Source organism: Arvicanthis niloticus, chromosome 25 (assembly GCF_011762505.2).
Source record: "Arvicanthis niloticus isolate mArvNil1 chromosome 25, mArvNil1.pat.X, whole genome shotgun sequence".
Classification (NCBI taxonomy): domain Eukaryota; kingdom Metazoa; phylum Chordata; class Mammalia; order Rodentia; family Muridae; genus Arvicanthis; species Arvicanthis niloticus.
The window spans coordinates 35133814-35154642 of NC_133433.1; the positions used below are offsets into that span (position 1 = coordinate 35133814).

At 40.2% G+C, this 20829-nt stretch overlaps 1 protein-coding gene across 1 annotated transcript in view; it reads left to right on the top strand.

Annotated features, from left to right (window-relative positions):
- The window catches only part of Cpa6 (carboxypeptidase A6), a 298053-nt gene extending 277709 nt beyond the window's left edge, over window positions 1-20344 (top strand). Inside the window, exons 9-11 of the mRNA XM_076924371.1 lie at window positions 8391-8593; window positions 16997-17081; window positions 19243-20344. Coding sequence (XP_076780486.1) covers window positions 8391-8593; window positions 16997-17081; window positions 19243-19430 — 476 coding nt within the window. The 3' untranslated portion in view covers window positions 19431-20344. The remainder of the gene's footprint in view (window positions 1-8390; window positions 8594-16996; window positions 17082-19242) is intronic.
- The last annotated feature ends 485 nt before the right edge of the window (window positions 20345-20829 follow it).

The window sequence follows — 20829 nt, forward strand, 5'->3', positions numbered from 1 at the left end:
AGCTTTGCAATTTTATGAGGTCCCATTTGTCAATTCTTGATCTTAGAGCATAGCCCCTAATGGCTTGTTTTAAAAAAGGAGTTTTTAATATTGAGACTACAGGTTACAATTTAAAATTAACATAAAAATTCTAGTTAGAGGATCAAAAAGAAAATGTTCATGTTTTAATATAATTTATATCTTATTTTCATTTAAAAAAACAACACCTAGACACTGTTACAGCATTCAAGTTGGCTTTCCTACATTTTACCCTCGTTTTAAAAGAATGGTGCATTTTGGCCTCTGAAGTGTCTTACTGGCTCCAGGATATGACAGGCTCCTTTGCAGGAGTACTGGTGTCCTATGAATCGGCCTAATTACCCCTGTAGGCTCATCATCAATAGTACCTGAGTCATATTTTTTTTTAATTTTATTTATTTGTGTATTGTTGTATGTTTGAGTGCTCTGTCTGCATGTTCAACTGCATGCCAGAAGAGAGTATCAGATTCCTTTATAGATGGTCATAAGCCACCATGTGCTTGCTGGGAATTGAACTCAGGATTTCTGGAAGAGCAGCCAGTGCTCTTAACTACTAAGTCATCTCACTAGCCCTTACCTGACTTACATTTTGTGTTGATTATATTAGATGTGTCTAGCCTTTATACCATTGTTAATTTATTTTACTCTCTGAAGCAATCTTCTACCTCAAATTTGTCATTCTAGAGTTTCTCTTCCAAGAGGCAGTATCTCCTCTATGAAGGCTCTCCTAAACATTCTCGCAGGATAATTACTTCTCCCTACCTTCAAACCTAACTAAGATATACTTTTAAAAGTAATTTAAAGAGAATCTGGTAAATCTATTTTCTACCATCAAATTTCTTCTCAGAAAATGTTCCTCTATTTGTCACAATATTTTTTTCTAAACTTCATCATTAGCCATCTCAATTATATGTGCACTATAGCTGTCTTTTACTTGCTGAGCCAAACCTCTGGACAATCAGATAGTGATCAAAGCCACTTCTCCCACCTTCATCATGCACATGTAATCCTTATCAACAAAACACCCTCAAAGCCATCTGCACACTCAGAAGCCCATGCAGAAGGATGGAGGAAGGGGCTAGAGAAAGCACCCAGCTATCAATAACTGCATCCTGATGATTTGTTCTTGCTTTGCTATCATTATTTTTTCATATTTACATTATTAAAGGAGAAATTTTACTTTTGCTTATTTATACAGTGAGGATCCGACAGAGTCTGCTCTATATAATGAGCTAGCTTTCTCCACATCTTTTACCAGGCAACCATTCCCATAGTGATTTCCGATGCTGCTCTCCATGCGGGTACCAAATTCCTATATATTCTGCCTCATTGGTCTAATAGTATATTCTAGTCTATACTGATATGCAGTATCATTTTTATTTATATACCTATACAGATTGTTCTACTGCCTGTTGAGATAAGCCCCTGTCCTCCTCTTCTCTAAGATTAACCCAGATAGTTTGCAAAATTGCAGTGCTCTTCTGAATGATACATTAATAAAATAAGCCAGATGCAGAAAAAAACACTGCATGTTCTCACTTATATGTGAAACTAAAAATATTGATCTCAAAATATTAGTTAACTTGTGATTACTAGACACTAGAGAGAGTAGGACAGTGAAGTTGGATATTGAGTACCAAAATATGTTCACTAGGAAAAAATGGTTTTACTGTTATATAGCACAGTAGAATAAGTATAGTTTATTGAAACTTATTGTATATTTTATAAAGAATTGTAAAATGGGAGTTTCTAGGTTCTAAACATGAAACAATGAGAAATACTTGAACTAGAAATGGTAATTACTCTAATTTGATTACTGCACATTGAATACATGTATCAAATTATCATATTGTACTGTATAAATGCATGTACTTATGTGTCAATTAAAATAAATCTCATGCTGGTTATAACTGTTTGTCTGGTTTAGGCTGGAGGATTACCATGAGTTTGAGACCACCCCAGGCTAGAGAATGAGACCTAGCCTGAAAGAAAGAAAGAAAAAAAGAAAGGAAGAAAGAAAGAAAGGAAGGAAGGAAGGAAGAAAGAAAGAAAGAAAGAAAGAAAGAAAAGAAAGAGAAGGAAGAAAGGAAGAAAGGAAGGAAGGAAGACAGAGGGAGATAAAAAATTTAGAACTATTTTATTTACTTTTAAGTTTTATTTTATGTGTATGGGTGTTTTCCCTGCATGTATGTCTATGCACCATATGTGTGTCTAGTGCCTCGGGGCCCCTGTAATTAAAGGTACAGATGGTTGTAATCATCTTGTGATACTGGGAATTCAACTGGTTCCTTTGGAAGAGCAGCCAGTGTTCTTTAAAATTGAGCCATCTCTTCAGCCTCTAAAACTATATTTTTTAATTTTTTAATTAGAGTTTGTTAGATCATTAAGTCTGTGTATGAATCCATCTCACCAACTACATTGGACCCTTTTTTTAAATCCTGTTTTCTTCTTTAACTTTTTAATTCAAAATAATCCTTTCAAATTCCTAGACTTAGACAAAATTATTTCTTCATTAATAAAATAACTTCATTTAGTGACAAATCGGAAAGTAATATTTGAAACTGAGAAAGTAACAAATACTGCATCTTAAACATCTAGCAGATATAAATGCAGACATGGGTAAAATATAAGTTAACAGTGAGAGAGAGATTTCTATTTTAGTTTAGCAACAAATTAAAATTAACTTACTTGTCAAGTTCTAAGTCCAATGAACTAAAAGGATTTTCAGCTAATTTTGTGACAGTATTCCATTATTTATAAGCCAATTTGAATAAAGCTCTTTTAGGAGAACTTCATCATATAAACGTATCATATAACATCTACCCAAAGGTAGTATAATGAAATTTATTCAAACAAATCAAGAGTATACAACTTTTATGCTAAAGCGTATGTCCAAAGACAAAGAAGTAGAGCAGAGCAAATTTACTCATTTGGAAAAGAAAGCTGAGGCCTGTGGTAAAGCTCTGTAATTCCAACTATTTGGGAGTGTGAGATGGGAATTATCAAGAGTTCAGGCTTGCCTCCTTAAGTTCAAGGCTAGCCCGAGTAACCTAACAGGATGCTTTCAAAAAAAAAAAAAAAAAAAAAAGCACAGCTAAAGGTTTAGGGGCAGCAGAGCCTACCATGTATGAATACATGAACCCTGGGTTCAATTCCCACCCTGGAAGGAAAGGAGAGGAGGGAGAGAAAAGGAAGAGGAGGAAGAAGAAGAGGAGAGGAAGAGAAAGGGAGGGAGGAAGTAGGGAGGGAGGCAGAGAGGGTGGCTGTTCTTTGTCTTCTGTCTCAGCTGTAGTGTTGGTTAATGGATATTTATCATGTAAATTACATCTCAATAAATTAAATTTTAAAAAACTAAAGTAATAAAAAAATAAATGCGTTTATATGAAAGTATATTAGTTATAATCTCCAAAAATCGTGATGGTAAATTTTTCCAAAAATCCTGATGGTGAAATTTTTGTTGAAATTTTGAAGGACAGAAATTGGCATTTTGATAATACTGTCATCATGCTCATAAACATGGTTGGTTTTCTTGATTGCAGATACTTAAGATTTTCTTTATAACATTATAGTGAGGGATTGTTTTGACAATATTTATATCTCATTTTTGTGAAGCAGTCTCATAAGAAATAATGATGAAAATAAAAGTTCAGTATTGTATTTTTGAAGTTGGTTTTGATCTAGTTTATTCCAGTCTCCTCTTCCTAAACAATGTCTCTAGGGATGCATTTTACAAAAGACCTAGTTTTGGAGAAGTAATGGGAATTTTAGCACACAGTACCTAAAGTCACTGGAGACAGATCTTTGAAGGTATCTTGTCTCTAGCTAGTGTGTGTGTGTTTGGGTGTGTGTGTGTGTGTGTGTGTATGTGTTCATCCCTCTCCCCCTTCCTCCTTTCCTCTATCTCCCTCTTTTCTTTCACCCCTCACTCTACCATGAATAAACTTCACTGCCACCTACTCTTCCTGCTGTGACATTTTGCAGCAGTGTGACATGGCTCTTCCAAAACTCATGTGAACTCTCTAGAAATCTATACAAATGTGTTTGGAATCGAGGTATTGGTAGAAATAACTTGGTGAGATGAGGTGTTGTATTCTAGAGTGAACTCTAAACCTAATGAGAAGAAAGGACACACAGAATCACACAGAAAGACTTACTCGTGCTATGACACGTGCCTTAACACAATGCCACAAACAACATAAGGTGGGAGGATTTGTTTGGATTCTTCATTTCAGAGGGTTCAAGAGGAGTGTATGATAAAGAAGCATATTCATTATTCACAAGAAGCAGAGAGAGAGGGGAGGAGAAAAGCAGAGTCTAGGGACAACATAGCCCATGCTTCCTGAAATTCCCATAGCCTCTCAAATAGTGCCACCAACTCAGGACCACACGATCAATGTATGAGTCTACTGGAAACATTTTATATTCAAACCATGCTAAAGACCATATAAAGGAGGCAGAGACTGAAGTAACACAGTTACAAATCAAGTATGGCAGGAGCAGGGAGAAGCTGGAGATGGCAAGGAAGGGCTCTTTCCTAGAACATCCAAGGAGATGCCAGCTCTGTTGATGCCTTGCTTTTACACTGCTAGTCTCATGGACAACAACAGTATCATTTTTGCTTTAAGCCAACCATCTTGTAGCATTATAGCTTAGGAGACAGGAAGCTGTTCCAATATGTAAGGTAGATACCTGTTTTTTCTACTACAACTTAATTATGTAGACATGATATTGCTGGGGTTTATGTTTTATAGGAAAATTAAGAATACTAACAATATTAATCTGCTCTATATTTCCTGGTGGCTGTGCGCGTGCTTCTCGCTACTGTCCCAATATTCTAGATTCCTAGGATTCCCAAAAGAAAGACACACATACACAGCCTTATATTTTAAATACCTTAAGCAGCTCAATGGCTGGAACACTCCCTGTCTCCACGTGGTTAACACACACTTCCCTCCGATATTCCTGAGCTAATACTTTATAAATTTATATTTTATCTTTGCTGCCCTTGACCCTGCTGGCCAGCCCTCCTGGAACTGCTTTTCCCCTTGCACCTACATCTTGGCTGTGTCTCCCTCTTGCACCTTTCCAGCATGGCCTGTCTCATACATCCTCATCACAGCAGAATTCCCTGTTCCTCCTCCTAGGTCCCTTCCTGGGACTAAAAGTCCCACCTCTGTCTCCCAGACCAGTCAAAAGCCAACTGGGGACAGGCTTCCTTTAGTCCTGTGTGAGGGCGTGGGACACTGCAAACAGGTTTAGGGGTAACATAATTAGCATGAGAACACAGGCAGCTACAGGAAAATATCTTTGTAGTCAATGCTACCTTGAGACTTGTTTCTGCTATCTTATTCCTTCACTGTTTCTCCACTTTTTGCTTTTTCTCCTTCAATACTTTCTGGTAGACATTTCACAGTGAGTCCTGTTCATTGTCAATTGGTGTTCTATCTTTCCTCTGTTATTCCCAAGCCCCACACTTGGGTTTTTCAACATCAATTTCTAAATTTAATCAACATCTATATCTCCTTTCAAAAAGAAAAAGTGACCAGTCTTCTTGGGCCTATCAACATTCCATCATGGGAGTGAATGAAGGAGGCTCACTAGACCTCGTAACTGTTTCAAGGAATGTCAGGGGTAAGACAGCATTGGCAGTTAATGGTAGCTGGAGAGAAGCGACTCATAAAACCATAGCCATCCCTGAGGCTGATGGCCAACATAGGCAGTTAATGGTTGCTTAGGGAGGCAGGGCACTTTCTTCAGTGGTTCATGAGTTGTCCATACTCCTGCATGTAACTTTAATTAAACTTACTGGTTCACACACACAAAAGAAGGAAAGAGAAAAGAAAGCAAGCAAGAAAGCATAGAAGTGGAAAGGAACTAAGTCGGGGCTGGGAAGACAGATAGGATGAGCATGAGTGACAGGGAGGCCAGAGAGGTACTTGAGGACCAATAGAATCAAAGGATATTATATTCATATATGAAAATGTCAGAATAAAATCCATTATTATGTATAATACGTGCTAATAGAAAAACTGAAAAAGAAGGTACAGATTTCAGCATACTCTCACATCCTCTGATCCCCATGCTCTGTGTTCCACCAGTCTGCATTTCCTGAAATGTTTTAGAAATTTTTCTTATTTTATGTTTGATTTTTTTTTTAATTTTCAACTAATATATCTTAGTTATACACATTAATGAAGTAACACTTTTGGAACAATGTGAATGTTCTAGAATTAGTGCTGGTTACCCAGCTCTATAATTACCTTTAAAACAACTGAACTGGACACTTTTTAAAAAAAAAAATAACTTTAATTATATCATTTTGTTAAAACATTTCCTCCAGGAATTTTCCAAAGTGTATCAGAGTATGGTACAGTTAGATTTTTTTTTAAACAGTCAAGATTCAAATTTCTTTAAAAAAGAAAAAATATCTTCAAAGCCAAATGAGGTGGTACAGCCCATAGGGTGTAGGCAGGAGGATCAAAATTTTGAAAACAAGCTGGATTACATGGTAAAACTCTGTCCAAAAACAGGGGCTAGGGACATAGCTCAGGGCGGTGTGCTTACAAGGCTCTAGATTTGATGTAAGCACTGAAAGAAAAAAAATAGACATTATTGTATACAAGACTTCCAATGCTACTCTTAAAAACTCAAATGTCAAGGCTGGAGAGATGGCTCAGGTGTTTAGAGGACTTGCTATTGCAACAGAGGACCCAGGTTCAGTGCCCAGCACCCACACAGTTGCTTACAGCAATGGAGGGGATCTGACACCCTTTGCGTCCTTCTCTGGTACCAGGCATGAACTTGATACACACACACACACATGCATATTCACACACATACTGGCTCATGTGCCCACAAGCAAAGACACAGAAAAAAAATAAAAATGAATATTTAAAAAGTCAAATGTTAATTTGACTCTCATTCTTTCTAAACAACCCACCTTTTTTTTTCTGAAATTACTTTCTTTCTTCATTCATTATTGTGTCCAAGTACTAATATTTTCCCTCTAATGTCTTCTGTTTGGTGAGTAATGTCTGTTTGATTTTCCCTTCACTGTGGAAAATTTTTAATTACTAGTTCTTCAAATGTTTTGGGTTTTTTTTCTGTCCTTCTAGGTCTCTTACTAATCATGTTGATATTTATTCTACTTCTTATTTTATTTTATTTTATTTCTGTCTCACCTTTCCAGCCTTTTATCCCTTTCCATTGCCTTCTGTGAATGCTTCAAACCAACTCACTAATAGGTTCAACTGTATTTATTCAAGCCCTGAGTTAAGAGGCTAGTATTGTTTTCTATAAGTAGGGGAGTGACAATGGCCAACAACATAAAATAAACACACAAAATACGATTGTAGCCAAAATTTCTTAGAACAGCAATGTTTTGTGGCTTTTATGGTGCTTCTTAGTTTTGTGTAGACTTCTTAGTAAATCTATACAAAATGGTTATTGAAAAAAATGCCTACAAATTAAAATTTGAGCCAAGCATGGTAGCTCACACCTGGCACCCAAGGAGGCTGAGGGAAGAAAGTTAGCAGTTTAACACCAGCCTGGATCACATGAGACCATGTCTTAAAAGAAAAAAAAATAAATAAAATTTAGTTTAAAGGATATTTTTTCTTAACACAAGTGGATGCTCATGATAAGAAGGACCCTGGGTCTTTACAAATCAGTGTGGACTTCTCTGATCAAATAGATTTTGTGTAGACCTGTGTTCTGGCTTGTCTTCATAATCTATCAATATTTGTGTATTATCAGATACTTTTTCAAACATCTGCCCTTTTCTTTTGATTTGACACTGAGTCCTTCAATAAGTGCTTGTAGAACACTTCTCAGATACTCTTGCAGCTGCTAGGGATCCAGCCAGCAGGAGGGAAGAGTTAACACAGAAGCCTGACAGAATGTGGGTTCTGATAGAACACAGGCTTTTTTCTGTGTTGTTCCCATTGTATCCCAGGCTTCGAGAACAGTGTAAACACTGGCTGAATGTAAGTGAGTAAATATTGAGCATTAATTACACATCTGCTCATTGTTAGGAGAAGGCAAGTGCAGGTGTTGTGGAGCACGTCAATGAGAGCCTCTGTATGGATCACACAGAATTATTTCTCCAGCAGAAGAACCAACAGCTAAGAGAGATGTTCATTCAACATGTTCCTCAAAGCTTTAAACAACCAGCACCGTCACCCACTCAGGCCCTCCTACAGTGCATAGGCTTATATCCACTCAGAATTTTCATTATTGATTTTTATAAATGAGAAATTAGATTACTTGTTTAATGATATCAATTAAAAAAAATAAAAGACCCGGTTTGACAATGCTTGTTTGTTTTTCTGGCCTCTTCCCTGCCTCACCCCATTTTCTCTCCTGACTTGCAGATGAAGGAGCCTCTGCACACCCTTGTGATGATACATACTGTGGTCCTTTCCCAGAATCTGAGCCAGAAGTGAAGGCTGTAGCTCACTTTCTTCGAAAACACAGAAAGCGCATTAAGGCATACCTGTCTTTTCACGCCTATGCGCAGATGTTGCTGTATCCCTATTCTTACAAATATGCGACAATCCCCAATTTTAGCTGTGTGGTAAGTATGTGTTCTTGTATGTGTGCATTAGGCCTCATGCTTTTCTTCCTAAGGCTGTGATTCTGAGTACTAGTGATAGTAGCAAAATTCAAGTATTTTATATTAACTAACTCATTCAGTCTTTATAAATTTTCTTGGCCCCATTTTACAGATGAGAACATTGAGTCTCAGGAAGATTAAACAGCTAAACTAAACTCTCAGGGTTGTAGCCAAAATCTACAAGTCTAGCTCCAGTGTTGTTGCTTATAACTGCTATTCTGCCTCCCAAATGCAATCATTTCAAACAGATTTTACATTCTTATCATGGGTTATTCAGAAAACGTTGGGGTGGATTTGATTAATATTATAGCTTTGGTCATATATACAAGGCTGTAATTAACTTTATTGAGTCAATAATCATACATAAATTATAGTCCAACTCATTAATTAAAAGCAAGTTTTAATTTATAAGTGCTGTTTGCTTAATGCTACTAAGTCTCTTGGTGCACAGCTGACACTTTAGTATTAAGGACAAACAAATTTCTGGGGCAAGATTGCATAAAGGGTAAAAGACAAGAGTCTTTCTCTTTATCTCACAAATGAGACAAGCTGCTCCTGACGGGGCATCATTCCCCACTAAGGAGCCATTTCAGAGCCTATAGCATCAGGAGACCTATAAAGTTCAAAATGAAGGAAAACTAACAAACAGTGTTAGGAGTCAAAATAGCAATTGCCTTTGGGAGAAGGAGGGAGGGTGACTCCCTAGAAGCACCGGAAGCTCTGAGCTATTGCTGTTATTCTATTCCTTGACCTGAAAGGTTATAGGCGTATGTTCCATTTGTGATCGTTTACTGAGCTATAAACTTAACATCTGTGGTTGTTTTTTCTTCCACTGCTCCTGACACTCAATGTACAGAGCCTTTTCCAACATCATTTCTCCCACACCAACCAAGTGACCGATTCAGTTCAGTTCTGACAATAACTGCCCAGAGTAACCATAAGACTCCAAGACTACAGTCCCATGAGATGTCATCCACTCTAGATCCCAACTTCAAGCAGGGGAATTTCACACTTTTGTGTAACTAAAGAGTCCAAGGTTCCCAGTACCCACCCCCCACCTCACCCTCCCCCCCCCCAGTTTCTATAATTTACTGAAACAACTCACAGATCCCCAGAGAGATGCTTCATTTGCTGTTACCAACATATAAAACACACAGCCTGGGGGTAGCCCAAGAATGATTCGGGGCTCAGCAGAGGCCACAGAGCTTCCATGCCCCATCCCAGGGCTGCCATGTGCCCATCAGACGACTTCAGACCCCGTTGTCTAGGAGTATTACAGGTCTCCCTTTACATGGCACAATGAACCAGATCACTGCCCATGCATAATTCAACTCCCTTCCCTAGACTGCTACAATGGGGATGAGCGGTGCAATCTTCGTCTATAAAGTAGACACCAAGGATGCTATTAACGTGCTGGAATGCCCAGAACTGTACCCCAGCCCAACCCATGCAGTTCACCGTTCAATCTACAAGTCTAGAGTGACACTGTTTGGAAATCTGCAGTGAAGCCTGTCAAGATGATGGCTTAGAAGTACTTGTAATGCAAACATGAGGACCTGAGTTCACATCCCCCATACCCAGGTATAGTCTTATATACATCTGTAATTCCAACACTTGGGAGATGGAAATATGAGAATTGTTGGGCATGCTGGCCTAGCCAAAAAAAAAAAAAAAAAAAAAAAAAAAAAAAAAAAAAAAAAACCAACAACAACAACAAAAAAAACCAACTGAGTTTCAGCTCAAGGAGAGACACTGCCTCAAAGGAATGTGGTAGAGTGCTAGAAGAAGATCCCAACATCTATTCAGGCCTCAAACACACACCACATACAATTCACACACACATGCACAACATACACAAACACACATACACCCAAACACATACACACAGAGGAACATGCACCAACACATACTTCACACACACACATATAGTACAAAGATATCTAGGGTGGGGGAGAAAGAGGGAGAGAGAAATCTGAAACAGGTTAAGCATAAACTAAGTCACTAAACTAAGACAAAAAATTTCAGAAGCCAAGCAGTCCCTGAATGTTAATCAGAAATCACTACATCCTATTAAAATTCTTTAAAATATTCCACCAGTGTGTAACAGCTTCTGCTAACTTTCAAAGCCATCATTAAACTACTTTAAATATGGAAATATTCCAATAATAATGTGCTTCTTGCTTAGCTGAGGATCCACAAATGTCCTTCTGGGTAACTGAAAGGAGAAGACGACTGGGAAAGGGCGTGTCTTGCATCTGACTGTGCCTCCTTTTGTGCCTTTGTGGACAGAACATATCTAAAGCACTTATCATAGTATATGAACCAGAACACCAGAAACACAGTGAGCTCAAAGAGGGTAGACCAGACTTCCAGGTCTGCCTCCGTTTGACCCAGTCAAAGACAAGAGTCAAACTAAGAAAAGTAGACTCTGTTGTAAAGAGAGGAAGAGCTTTAAAACGCTCCCAAGTCATGATAATACACTGGGTAAGTGCAGAGAGGAAGATAGAGACACAGTAAAAAGGGAGACACCAAGATAAACATGGTTCCAGTCGGGGTGGAGGGTGGGGATCAGATGGGAATAGGATGGGGGTACATATGGAAGCAAATAGAAGCCTCATTCAAAAAGAAAGACAGGTGAAGAGACTTGGTGCACATGCGCAGGGGCAGGAGAAGGGGCAGCCTCACAAGCCTCAAATCCAGTGATGGGTTTTGATGATAGAGTGATGCCTCCATGGAAATGCGCACAGCAGTAAAGAGAAATTCCGTTATGTGACTCTGACTCAGTAGGCAGTGATGGCACCATCCTAAAACTGAGCCACCCTGCTAAGGGCCTGAGAACCAGAAGCAATCCCAAATCAGGGGACTGAGTTTAACTTGCCATGACCCCAGGGTCCCAGAAAACCCTGGGAGACAGTTGTGGAACAAACACTCAAACAATGAAAAAGCAAAATGCAGGTTACAACAGTGTTCTGCTGAGGCGGGGGAGAGGCAAAGACAGCCCCACCCTCAGTGGCTGGGAGCAAACCACATCCACTGACGATGACTCTCATCAACCTTCCCTGTTTGCCGATCGCTTCTAGAGTTCCACATGCTGAAGTTTCAGAGGTGCACCTTAATACTGAGAGCTGGACCCCTCCAAACACAGTGCTGATACTTAAGAGAGCTTGGAAATCTAAAGACAAGCCTCCCCCTCTTCACAGATCCTCTACATTACACACTGCTGTGATTACTTCTTCCTTTTGTCCCTCCCAGTGCACTTCGGAGAAATTCTAGCAGCAAAAATATTAGGTACCCCAGTGGGTAATGTGGCAAGGGAATCTCAGGAGGGAGAGAAATCTGCCCAGCACACAGCACACAAACATAAGTGCAGACATCCCAGGAGGACGTCAGACACTGGTTCAACACACACTCGACACTAGGAAGATGCTCAAAAAGATAAGAGTGCACAAGGCTCTCTGGCCAGCAGTCCCCAGTGACTACAACCTGCAGTCTCCAGGGCTTCATTTTTCTACACTTACCTCTTTTTAAGCACATACCTTTTAGCAGCGTGTTTGCATCACATTTAGTTTTTTCTTTTTATGTTTGATTTCTCTTCACACAATCATCTAGTCTTACCTACATATTTCTTTACTTCAGAGAAACCATTTCAAGCTATTCTCTTCTCATACCTGGGTCTCACCCCCCCCCTTTTTTTCTTACTATACTCTTAAGTAATGTTTTTACTTTATCACACTCACCCTTATTTTAAAATAAAACCCTTTTAACTTCTGCCCCCTTTATAAATGGATCCATGTGTACATTTGAACTTCTTGGGAAATCTTTGTTGCTATTGTTATTGTTTTAGTTAAACTTGCTTCTTCTATTGAAGAAGACACAAGGAGACGGAAGCTTCTCATGCTCATGACGGGGTAGAATTAAAGTTATAAAAATGCCTGAACTAGCAAAACTGTTCCACAGAGTTAATACAATCCTCATCAAAATTCCAGGAACATGGGGCTGGAGAGATGGCTCAATAGTTAAAAGCACTGACTGCTCTTCCAAAGAACCTGGGTTCAATTCCCACCACCCACATGGTTGTTGTTCACAATCTATAACTCCAGTTCCAAGGGGATCTGGTGCCCTCTTCTGGCCACCACAGGTACCAGGCAGGCATATCATGCACATGCACAAGTGCAGAAATATTCATATGCATAAAACAAAAAAATTAAATAATTTTAAATTATTTAAAGTCTAGTAACAGTAAACACAGAGGTAGAAAGGGAAAACCTAAAATTCATACCTAAGGACAAAAAAAAATCAAAATATCCAAAGCAGAAAAAATAATGTTAGGGGACATCATGACAGCGTATCTCAAGTTCTGTTACAGAGCCACAGTAACAAAAGCAGCATAGGCTAATAGAGTAAAATAGAGGGCACAGCAAAACAATAAACATAAATAAATAAAATTTTAAATAAATAACATACACGTGGTGATTTGCATGAAAATGTCCCCCATAGGCTGAAAAGGAGTGACACTATTAGGAGGTGTGGTCTTATTGGAGGAATTGTGTTACAGTTGGGGGTGGTAGGAGCTTTGAGATTTCAGAAGCTCGAGCCAGGCCCAGTGGCTCACTCTCTCTTCCTACTACCTATGGGTCAGGACGTAGAACTCTGCTCTGAAGCTTCTCCAGCACCATGTCTGCCTGCATGCTGCCATGCTTCCCACCACGATGGTAATAAACTGAACCTCTGAACCTGTAAGCCAGCCCCAATTAAATGTTGTCCTTTATAAGAGTTGCTATAGTCACGGTGTCTCTTCACCGTAATAGAAGCTGTGAAGTTACACAAACAGCATTGTTGTTTTGAACGGTTCGAAAACATTCACTGGTATGAATACAGCCCCCTCAACAAATTGTACAGGGAGATCAGAATAACCATGTACAGAAGAATAAAATTGCCACACCCAAATCTTTTTCACTGCTCAAAAGTAAATCAAAAATGGATCAAAGGACAAAATGTAAAGTTTTGAGTCTATTAAAGGAAAACACAGTATATCACTTCGAGACATAGACAAGGGTTATCTGAAAAGAACCAGCAGCACAGGAAGTAATCCCCAAACCTGGTTAGGTGGTTACATAAAGTCAGAAACTTTCTACACAGCAATGGAAGCAGTCAGCAGAGGGAAGGAGCTAACAGAACTGGGAAAACGTCTTTGCCAACTATGTATCAGTTTGAAACTAATGTCTAGGATATGTGAAGACCTACAAAAGGCAAACACCTCTAAAAAAGAAAATCCCCATAAATTAGTAGCTAATAAATTGAATGTTTCCAAAAAGAAAAAAAATACAAGTATCCAATAAATATATGAAAATGTAAACAACAGAGAACTGCAAATTAAAATTGTCTGGGGAGCCTATCTCACTCCAGTCAGAATGACAATCATCAAGAGAACCAACAATAAATGCTGACAATAATACGGCAAATACTAACCCTTATACACTATTGGTGGAGCCATAAACTGGCACAGCCACTATGGAAGCCAATGTGGAGTTTCCCCCAAAACTAAAAATAAAACTCCCGTAACAGCCATCTATCCTATTCTTGGCCACATACCCAGAAGACCAAGTCACTGTTCATGTTCACTGCTGCTCTACTCACAAGAGCCAGGAAATGGAACCAGCATAAATGCCCACCAATAGATGAATGAAAAAAAAAAAAAAAAACACATGGTCCATATACAAAATGGAAATGTGTTCATATATAAAAAAAAATTCATGACATTTGCAGGAAAAAAAGCATAAAGGTAAAAATCATTCTAGTACAAAATAGGCTCCCCAGAAAGACAAGCACCTCCTGTTTTCTCTTCTATGAAGATCCTTGATCTAAAATCTCTCAGGGAGACATGGGATGAGAGTGAGTCGGGATGCATATACCTGTCATGAAACATGAAGAGGACCATGAAAAGGAAGGAAGAGGTCTTAAGGGAGGGGTGAAGGAGGAAGAGAGGTAATGCAATACACATGACATAAAAGTAGAAAGGGGGTGTATAGTGAGGGGGAGACAGAAGGGGTGAATTATTATGACACACGCTTAGAAAATCCACAATGAATTGTATTACTTTGTATGCTGATGTTTTTAGAACAGTTAAAATGGTGCACCTACCTTGCCTAAATAAGCAAAGTGGTGCTTTGTTTCTTAATACATTTTTCATAGTCATCAAAAATAATGAAAGCACGAGTCTTCCGGCCAACAAAATGCAGTAATATTCTAAATGCAGAAGCATCTGCATCTGTCATAATAGAATATTGCCGAGACTACTGGAGACAATGTTGAAAATTTTTTCTTAGACTCCTCATGACAATGTTTACATTTCTTTTCTGTTGGCTCCCTTAAGAACATCGCCATCAGTGAGATCAGTATTAAATGGTCTGCCAGTGCCTGGACCCCTGCACTGGAATAGCCACAAAGGACAGCTCTTTTGGCAAACAATGCCATGTGCATTCAAGAGCTTAGCAAGGATGGCAATGTGAGGCTCAGTCCTACACACACACACACACACACACACACACACACACACACTCCCCAAGGTGCTTCAAATGAAGTATTAAATTATTCACATGCAAACTGAAATGGGAGAACTGTGTGCTGGTTTCAGCATGCTTCTCTTCCTCTCATTTGTCATCCAATACCTATCTAAACTCTTGCTAAAGCTGCTCTTTTGATATCACCTGAAAAGGTTTAAAGAACAATTATTTTCCTAGAATATCCACCATTTAGGATTTTAACCATGTTGAAGTGTGTTGTTGGTGGTGATGGTGGTGGTAGTGGTGGTGGTGGTGGTGGTGGTGGTGGTGGTGGTGGTGGTGATGGTGGTGGTGGTGGTGGTGGTGGTGGTGGTGATGGTGGTGGTGGTGGTGGTGATGGTGGTGGTGGTGGTGGTGGTGGTGGTGGTGATGGTGGTGGTGGTGGTGGTGGTGGTGGTGGTGGTGGTGGTGGTGGTGGTGATGGTGGTGATGGTGGTGGTGGTGGTGGTGGTGATGGTGGTGGTGGTGGTGGTGGTGGTGGTGGTGGTGGTGGTGGTGATGGTGGTGATGGTGGTGGTGGTGGTGGTGATGGTGGTGATGGTGGTGGTGGTGGTGGTGATGGTGGTGGTGGTGGTGGTGATGGTGGTGGTGGTGGTGGTGGTGGTGGTGGTGGTGGTGGTGATGGTGGTGATGGTGGTGGTGATGGTGGTGATGGTGGTGATGGTGGTGGTGGTGGTGGTGGTGGTGGTGGTGGTGGTGATGGTAGTGGAGGTGGTGGTGATGGTAGTGGAGGTGGTGGTGGTGGTGGTGGTGGTGGTGGTGGTGGTGGTGATGGTGGTGGTGGTGATGATGGTGATGGTGGTGGTGGTGGTGGTGGTGGTGGTGGTGGTGGTGGTGGTGATGGTGGTGATGGTGGTGGTGGTGATGGTGGTGGTGGTGGTGGTGATGGTGGTGGTGGTGATGGTGGTGGTGGTGGTGGTGGTGGTGGTGGTGGTGGTGGTGGTGGTGGTGGTTTCCCCTGACTTTTGGCATTAAACAGGAGCAATGCCACCTTGGACTTTCTGCATCTCAGCAGTAGCTTGAATTAGCTTCATGAGAGGCTCTGTAACCTCGGAAGTCAGAAAGCATCATTAAACTGATGTTCTTGTTCCTAGTGGGAACGAACACACAGCATAAAGGGAGTCAGTCTTCCTTAATGGTTTCTTAATTGATCCAGAAACATCTGTATATACCTATTGAAATATATACTTGTGGATCAATATGATTGTCTGAACACTCTTACAGACTGTGCCTCTTCAACATTCCCATGAGAAATGTTAAGTATCTGTTACACACACAGACACGTTAGTAAGGAATGGGATAAGATATGAATTAGAGCTAAGACTGACATTATCATGGCCCTGTCAACTGTTTTGTAATACACAGAAATAAGTGTGCCTGAACTAAAGGACAGAGCATAGACCAAACAAGCAAGTTCGGGAACTACGAGCACGCGTCCTAGCTTGCCCATTCTTTGCTGTGTAGCCCCAGAATATTCCCTTTAACCTCATTGAACCTTCCCTTTCTCATCTATGAAAATAGAACTGCTGTTTATCACTGGCTTGTGTGAAGATCAGTCAAATCAAAGATGTGTTTTACCAGGTGCTTTAGTCATCAGGACTGTAAAAATAATAAAGTGTGTTGTTGCAAAATGTACTATGTAACACCGTAAATTATTATTATTATTAAAGATAGCTGTTAACTTGTGAGTCATCTTTGCTCTCTCTGTTGACCTGACCACCAATAATGCTCAAGCAATATGCCAGTGCCTCCAGAAGTTTCGGTGCAGCAGCGTAAGTGACATGGTTTCTCCATTTCACAGGAATTTGCAGCTCACAAAGCTGTGAAAGCACTTCGGTCGGTACATGGGATACGATACAGACATGGCCCCGCCTCCCAAACATTGTGTACGTTTCCTGTGCGTGTCGTGTTAGAATTGTGCCATGACTTCCCTTTAAGAAGCGAAGTGTGTTCTCTATAAGGCAAAATTCGCAACTATCAGATTAGCCAAAGAAGATGGGAGAGTCGATGCCTGTTTAGTTTCCACAGCTTGACAGAAATCGCTGTACCAATTTAAACCGATACTGAGCAGAGAACACGCTAAGCATGCTGTAATAACTGCAAGCTGAATTGCACTCCCTTGATAGTGGAAAGTGCCCAAACGGGCTCCTTAAGCAATTTGTAAGTACTGGTAAGTGTAGAAATGGCCTCAGGAAGATAATGAAGTAAATGTTTCAGCTCACCAGCAGCTTCCCTTTGTCCCTTTTCCTGTTATGAAATGCCATTTCGTACCCAGCATCTTCATCTCAATTTTCTCTTGAAGACTGATTTTAAAGTATTTCTTTTATGTAAAATCAAAAGGAACCAGTATATGGAAAGAACTTGAATACTGTAAGGTCTATTCCCAAGCCTGCCAGATATGTTGACCTGGCCAGGGTATCGATTAATTCTGGTTTTTAATTTCTTCAAATGCAGCATGCGTAATTGGAGAACATCATTCCTCATGACCTTCCAGAGTCTACAATGTATCGTTACTGGGAAAATGTAGTGCACAGTCATGCATGTATGATGTCTGTGTGTGCATGTGATCACCCGCTGTGTGTCTGTGTATGCCCACTGGCATCTGATTATGTTCTTTCATAAGGTCAAACTTCTCCTTGGTTTCTTTACAGTCTTGCTGTCCTACCTCTCATTTTATTCAACAAAGGTAAACTGCTCACCAACAAGTCAAATAAGTTCATGCTGAAAGCTAGAAGGGTACAGTGTCTATAAGTTGATTCCATGGTTTATGATTGTTGGTCCATGCTGACCTTTGAAGACGGTTTCTCCTTTCTCCCCTACCTTCCCACTTACCTCCTTTTCCTCTGTTCCTCTACCCCCTGTCATTTTTCTCTCTGACTCACCCTTCAACTGACCATCCTACTTACTCTCCCTTCCCTTCTGATATGGTCTTGATAGCTAGCCAAAGCTTACCTTGAATTTACCATTCCCCTGACCCAGCCCCAGCTACATTGCCTGACTATAGAACTGCTCTTTAATCTTGAAAGGGAAAGTAGTATTTACAAGACATCATATACCAACTGATACCAATGTGATGCCTATATTGAAATTTTAAAGTCATCGTCTAAGTCTTGCCAGCCTTTTCATCTTGGTACAAAGACAGAGCCACACTATTATATTTACAGAGAACAATCTGTTACCATAGAAATGAGCCTGCCACCTCACCATGAGGTAATGCTTGGCACATGCTATCTTTGACTTTGGCTTCTATTTGTACTCTATCCAGAGGGACATTGAAGCCACAGCACAATTTCTGTCCTTAACCAAAGCCAAGGGAATCTGAGAGGCACCGGGTCGCTCATCTGTCCTCTTCATACAATGAGTCCGTCCTACTTGTCCTAGGAAATTGTATTCAAAGGCACACTGTTACCAGGCAGGATGGTATACACTTAGAATCTAGTACTCTGGAGGGAGAGGAAAGAAGATGACAAGTCCATCTTGGTCTATATGAATTCTGGGATGGTCTAGTCTATACAGCAAGTATCAGGATAGGTTAGGACAGCGTAGTCAAACTCTGTTAGGTTTTTGTGGTGGTGGTGGTGGCAGTGGTGGTGATGGTGGTGGCAGCGGAGGTGGTATGTGGGGGGAGGGATGTTTGTGTTTAAAAGGCCTGGTGAGTTTGAGTAAGTTGTAAGTTCCATGAGTCAGAGGTCGAAGAACTACCATTAGCGTAGTCTTTCAATTTTTTGCTTATTATTACTGTGTGTGTGGCAGCGTGCATGTGGAGGACATAGGACAGCTATGTGGAGAAGTTCTCTCCTTCCGTCTTTACGTGGGATCCAGGAAGTGAACTCAAGTCCTTTGATCCAAGAAGTTTACCTGCTTAGCCAGCTATCTTAAATCTTTCTTATTAAAGTGCTGTTCTATTGCAAGAATTTGGGAGGGTTTGGTGAGCATGCATTTTATATACGAGTGTGTGTGTGTGTGTGTGTGTGTGTGTCTGTGTGTGTGTGTGTGAAAATTAAAGCATACTCCTTAGTGAAATGACTCTTTCTTTTCAACTTTTAGATGTAAGTTCTGGTAACTCAATGGATTGGGCTTATAAAAATGGAATACCCTATGCATTTGCTTTTGAACTGCGAGACACTGGGCATTTCGGATTTCTGCTGCCAGACATGCTTATTAAACCCACCTGCACAGAGACCATGCTGGCTGTGAAGAATATCACAATGCACCTGCTAAAGAAATGTCCTTGAGAGGAACATTCGTCTGATCTACCAAGCCAGAGAAAGCAGATTCTGATCAAAAAGGCTCCTTGGCAAACGTAACTGTTTGGACTGGAAGGATCCATGGATCTTCATGCAATTCAACACTTTGCAACAACAGAAAAAGTAGGGCACAGCCTACTTTAGTATGAGAAAATCCACTTTATATCCCTTTAGAGTCTTATTTGATTACAAGGGGGAGGGAATGTTTTCAAATTCCTTTGTTGCAAAAAGTGTACAAATTAATTGAGGATTTCCCTTCTCTCAACTGCTATGACCTCGATTAAGACCCACGCTACCAACAACATTTAATTCCTTGGTTCTTATTTGAAATAGAAACAAACAACTGTATTTCTTAATAAATATGTAATTTTTCAAAGACTAACATGATTCACACATTCATTTCAGTTCAGTGCACTGTTTACACCTATAAAAAAATGTTTCAATAGACATGAACCCACAGAGCTGTTGCTCCCTGCACAGGATAGACCCTGGCAACATTGAGGGTGCCCGAGGCTCACCCCAGCTGAGAATCTATTGGCAGTTACGTGCTGTAGGATATGGGGAGTCATTTTTCTTTCAGTGTGTAGCCACTGGCAAGTCTCTTATGAACTAGTAAATAACCCTACATGCATGTAAACCCTACATGCATGCAAACAACTCTAATTAACTCTAGGTTATTTTAAGACGACGACTGAGAAAGAGATGTGTTGGAAAAGGTGCAGAGAAAGTGGGGTGGGGTTAAGAGAGGTGAATGGGTGAATGTGATCTAAACACACGCAGTGGTCCTCATCCTTCCTATTGCTGGGACCCTTTGAAACATCTCTTCATGTTGTGGTGATGCCCCGCCCCCAACCATAAAAATCATTTTGTTGCTACTTCATAACTGTAGTTTTGCTACTGTTACGAGTAGTCATATGAATAGTTGATATGCAGGATATCTGATGAGACCCCAAAGGGCAAACCACAGGTGTAGAACCATTCATTGTATACATATATAAAATTGTCAAAGAATAAAATACAGCAAAATCGAGTGACTTATGTTTATATCCTGAGAATCTCACTTTTAAAAAGTTAAATAAGCCAAGCATGGTGGCACAGGCATATAATCCAGGAAAATCAAAAGGTTGAAGCAGGAGGATTCCAAGATCACCGATTGCGGGGGCTATAGAGTGAGTTCAACACCAGCCTGGTCAAGTCAATGAGACTCTCTGAAAATAAAAATGAGAGAGGTCTAGGCGTATAGCTCACTGGTGTGACATTTTACCTAGCATGGATGGGGGCCTTGGGTTCACAATGCTGACAAAAAAAAAGTCAAAGTCAGTATTAGTTACAGGTGCCAGGCACAGGAGTTTTACAGTAGTAATCTCAATTAGAAAGGTGACATAGA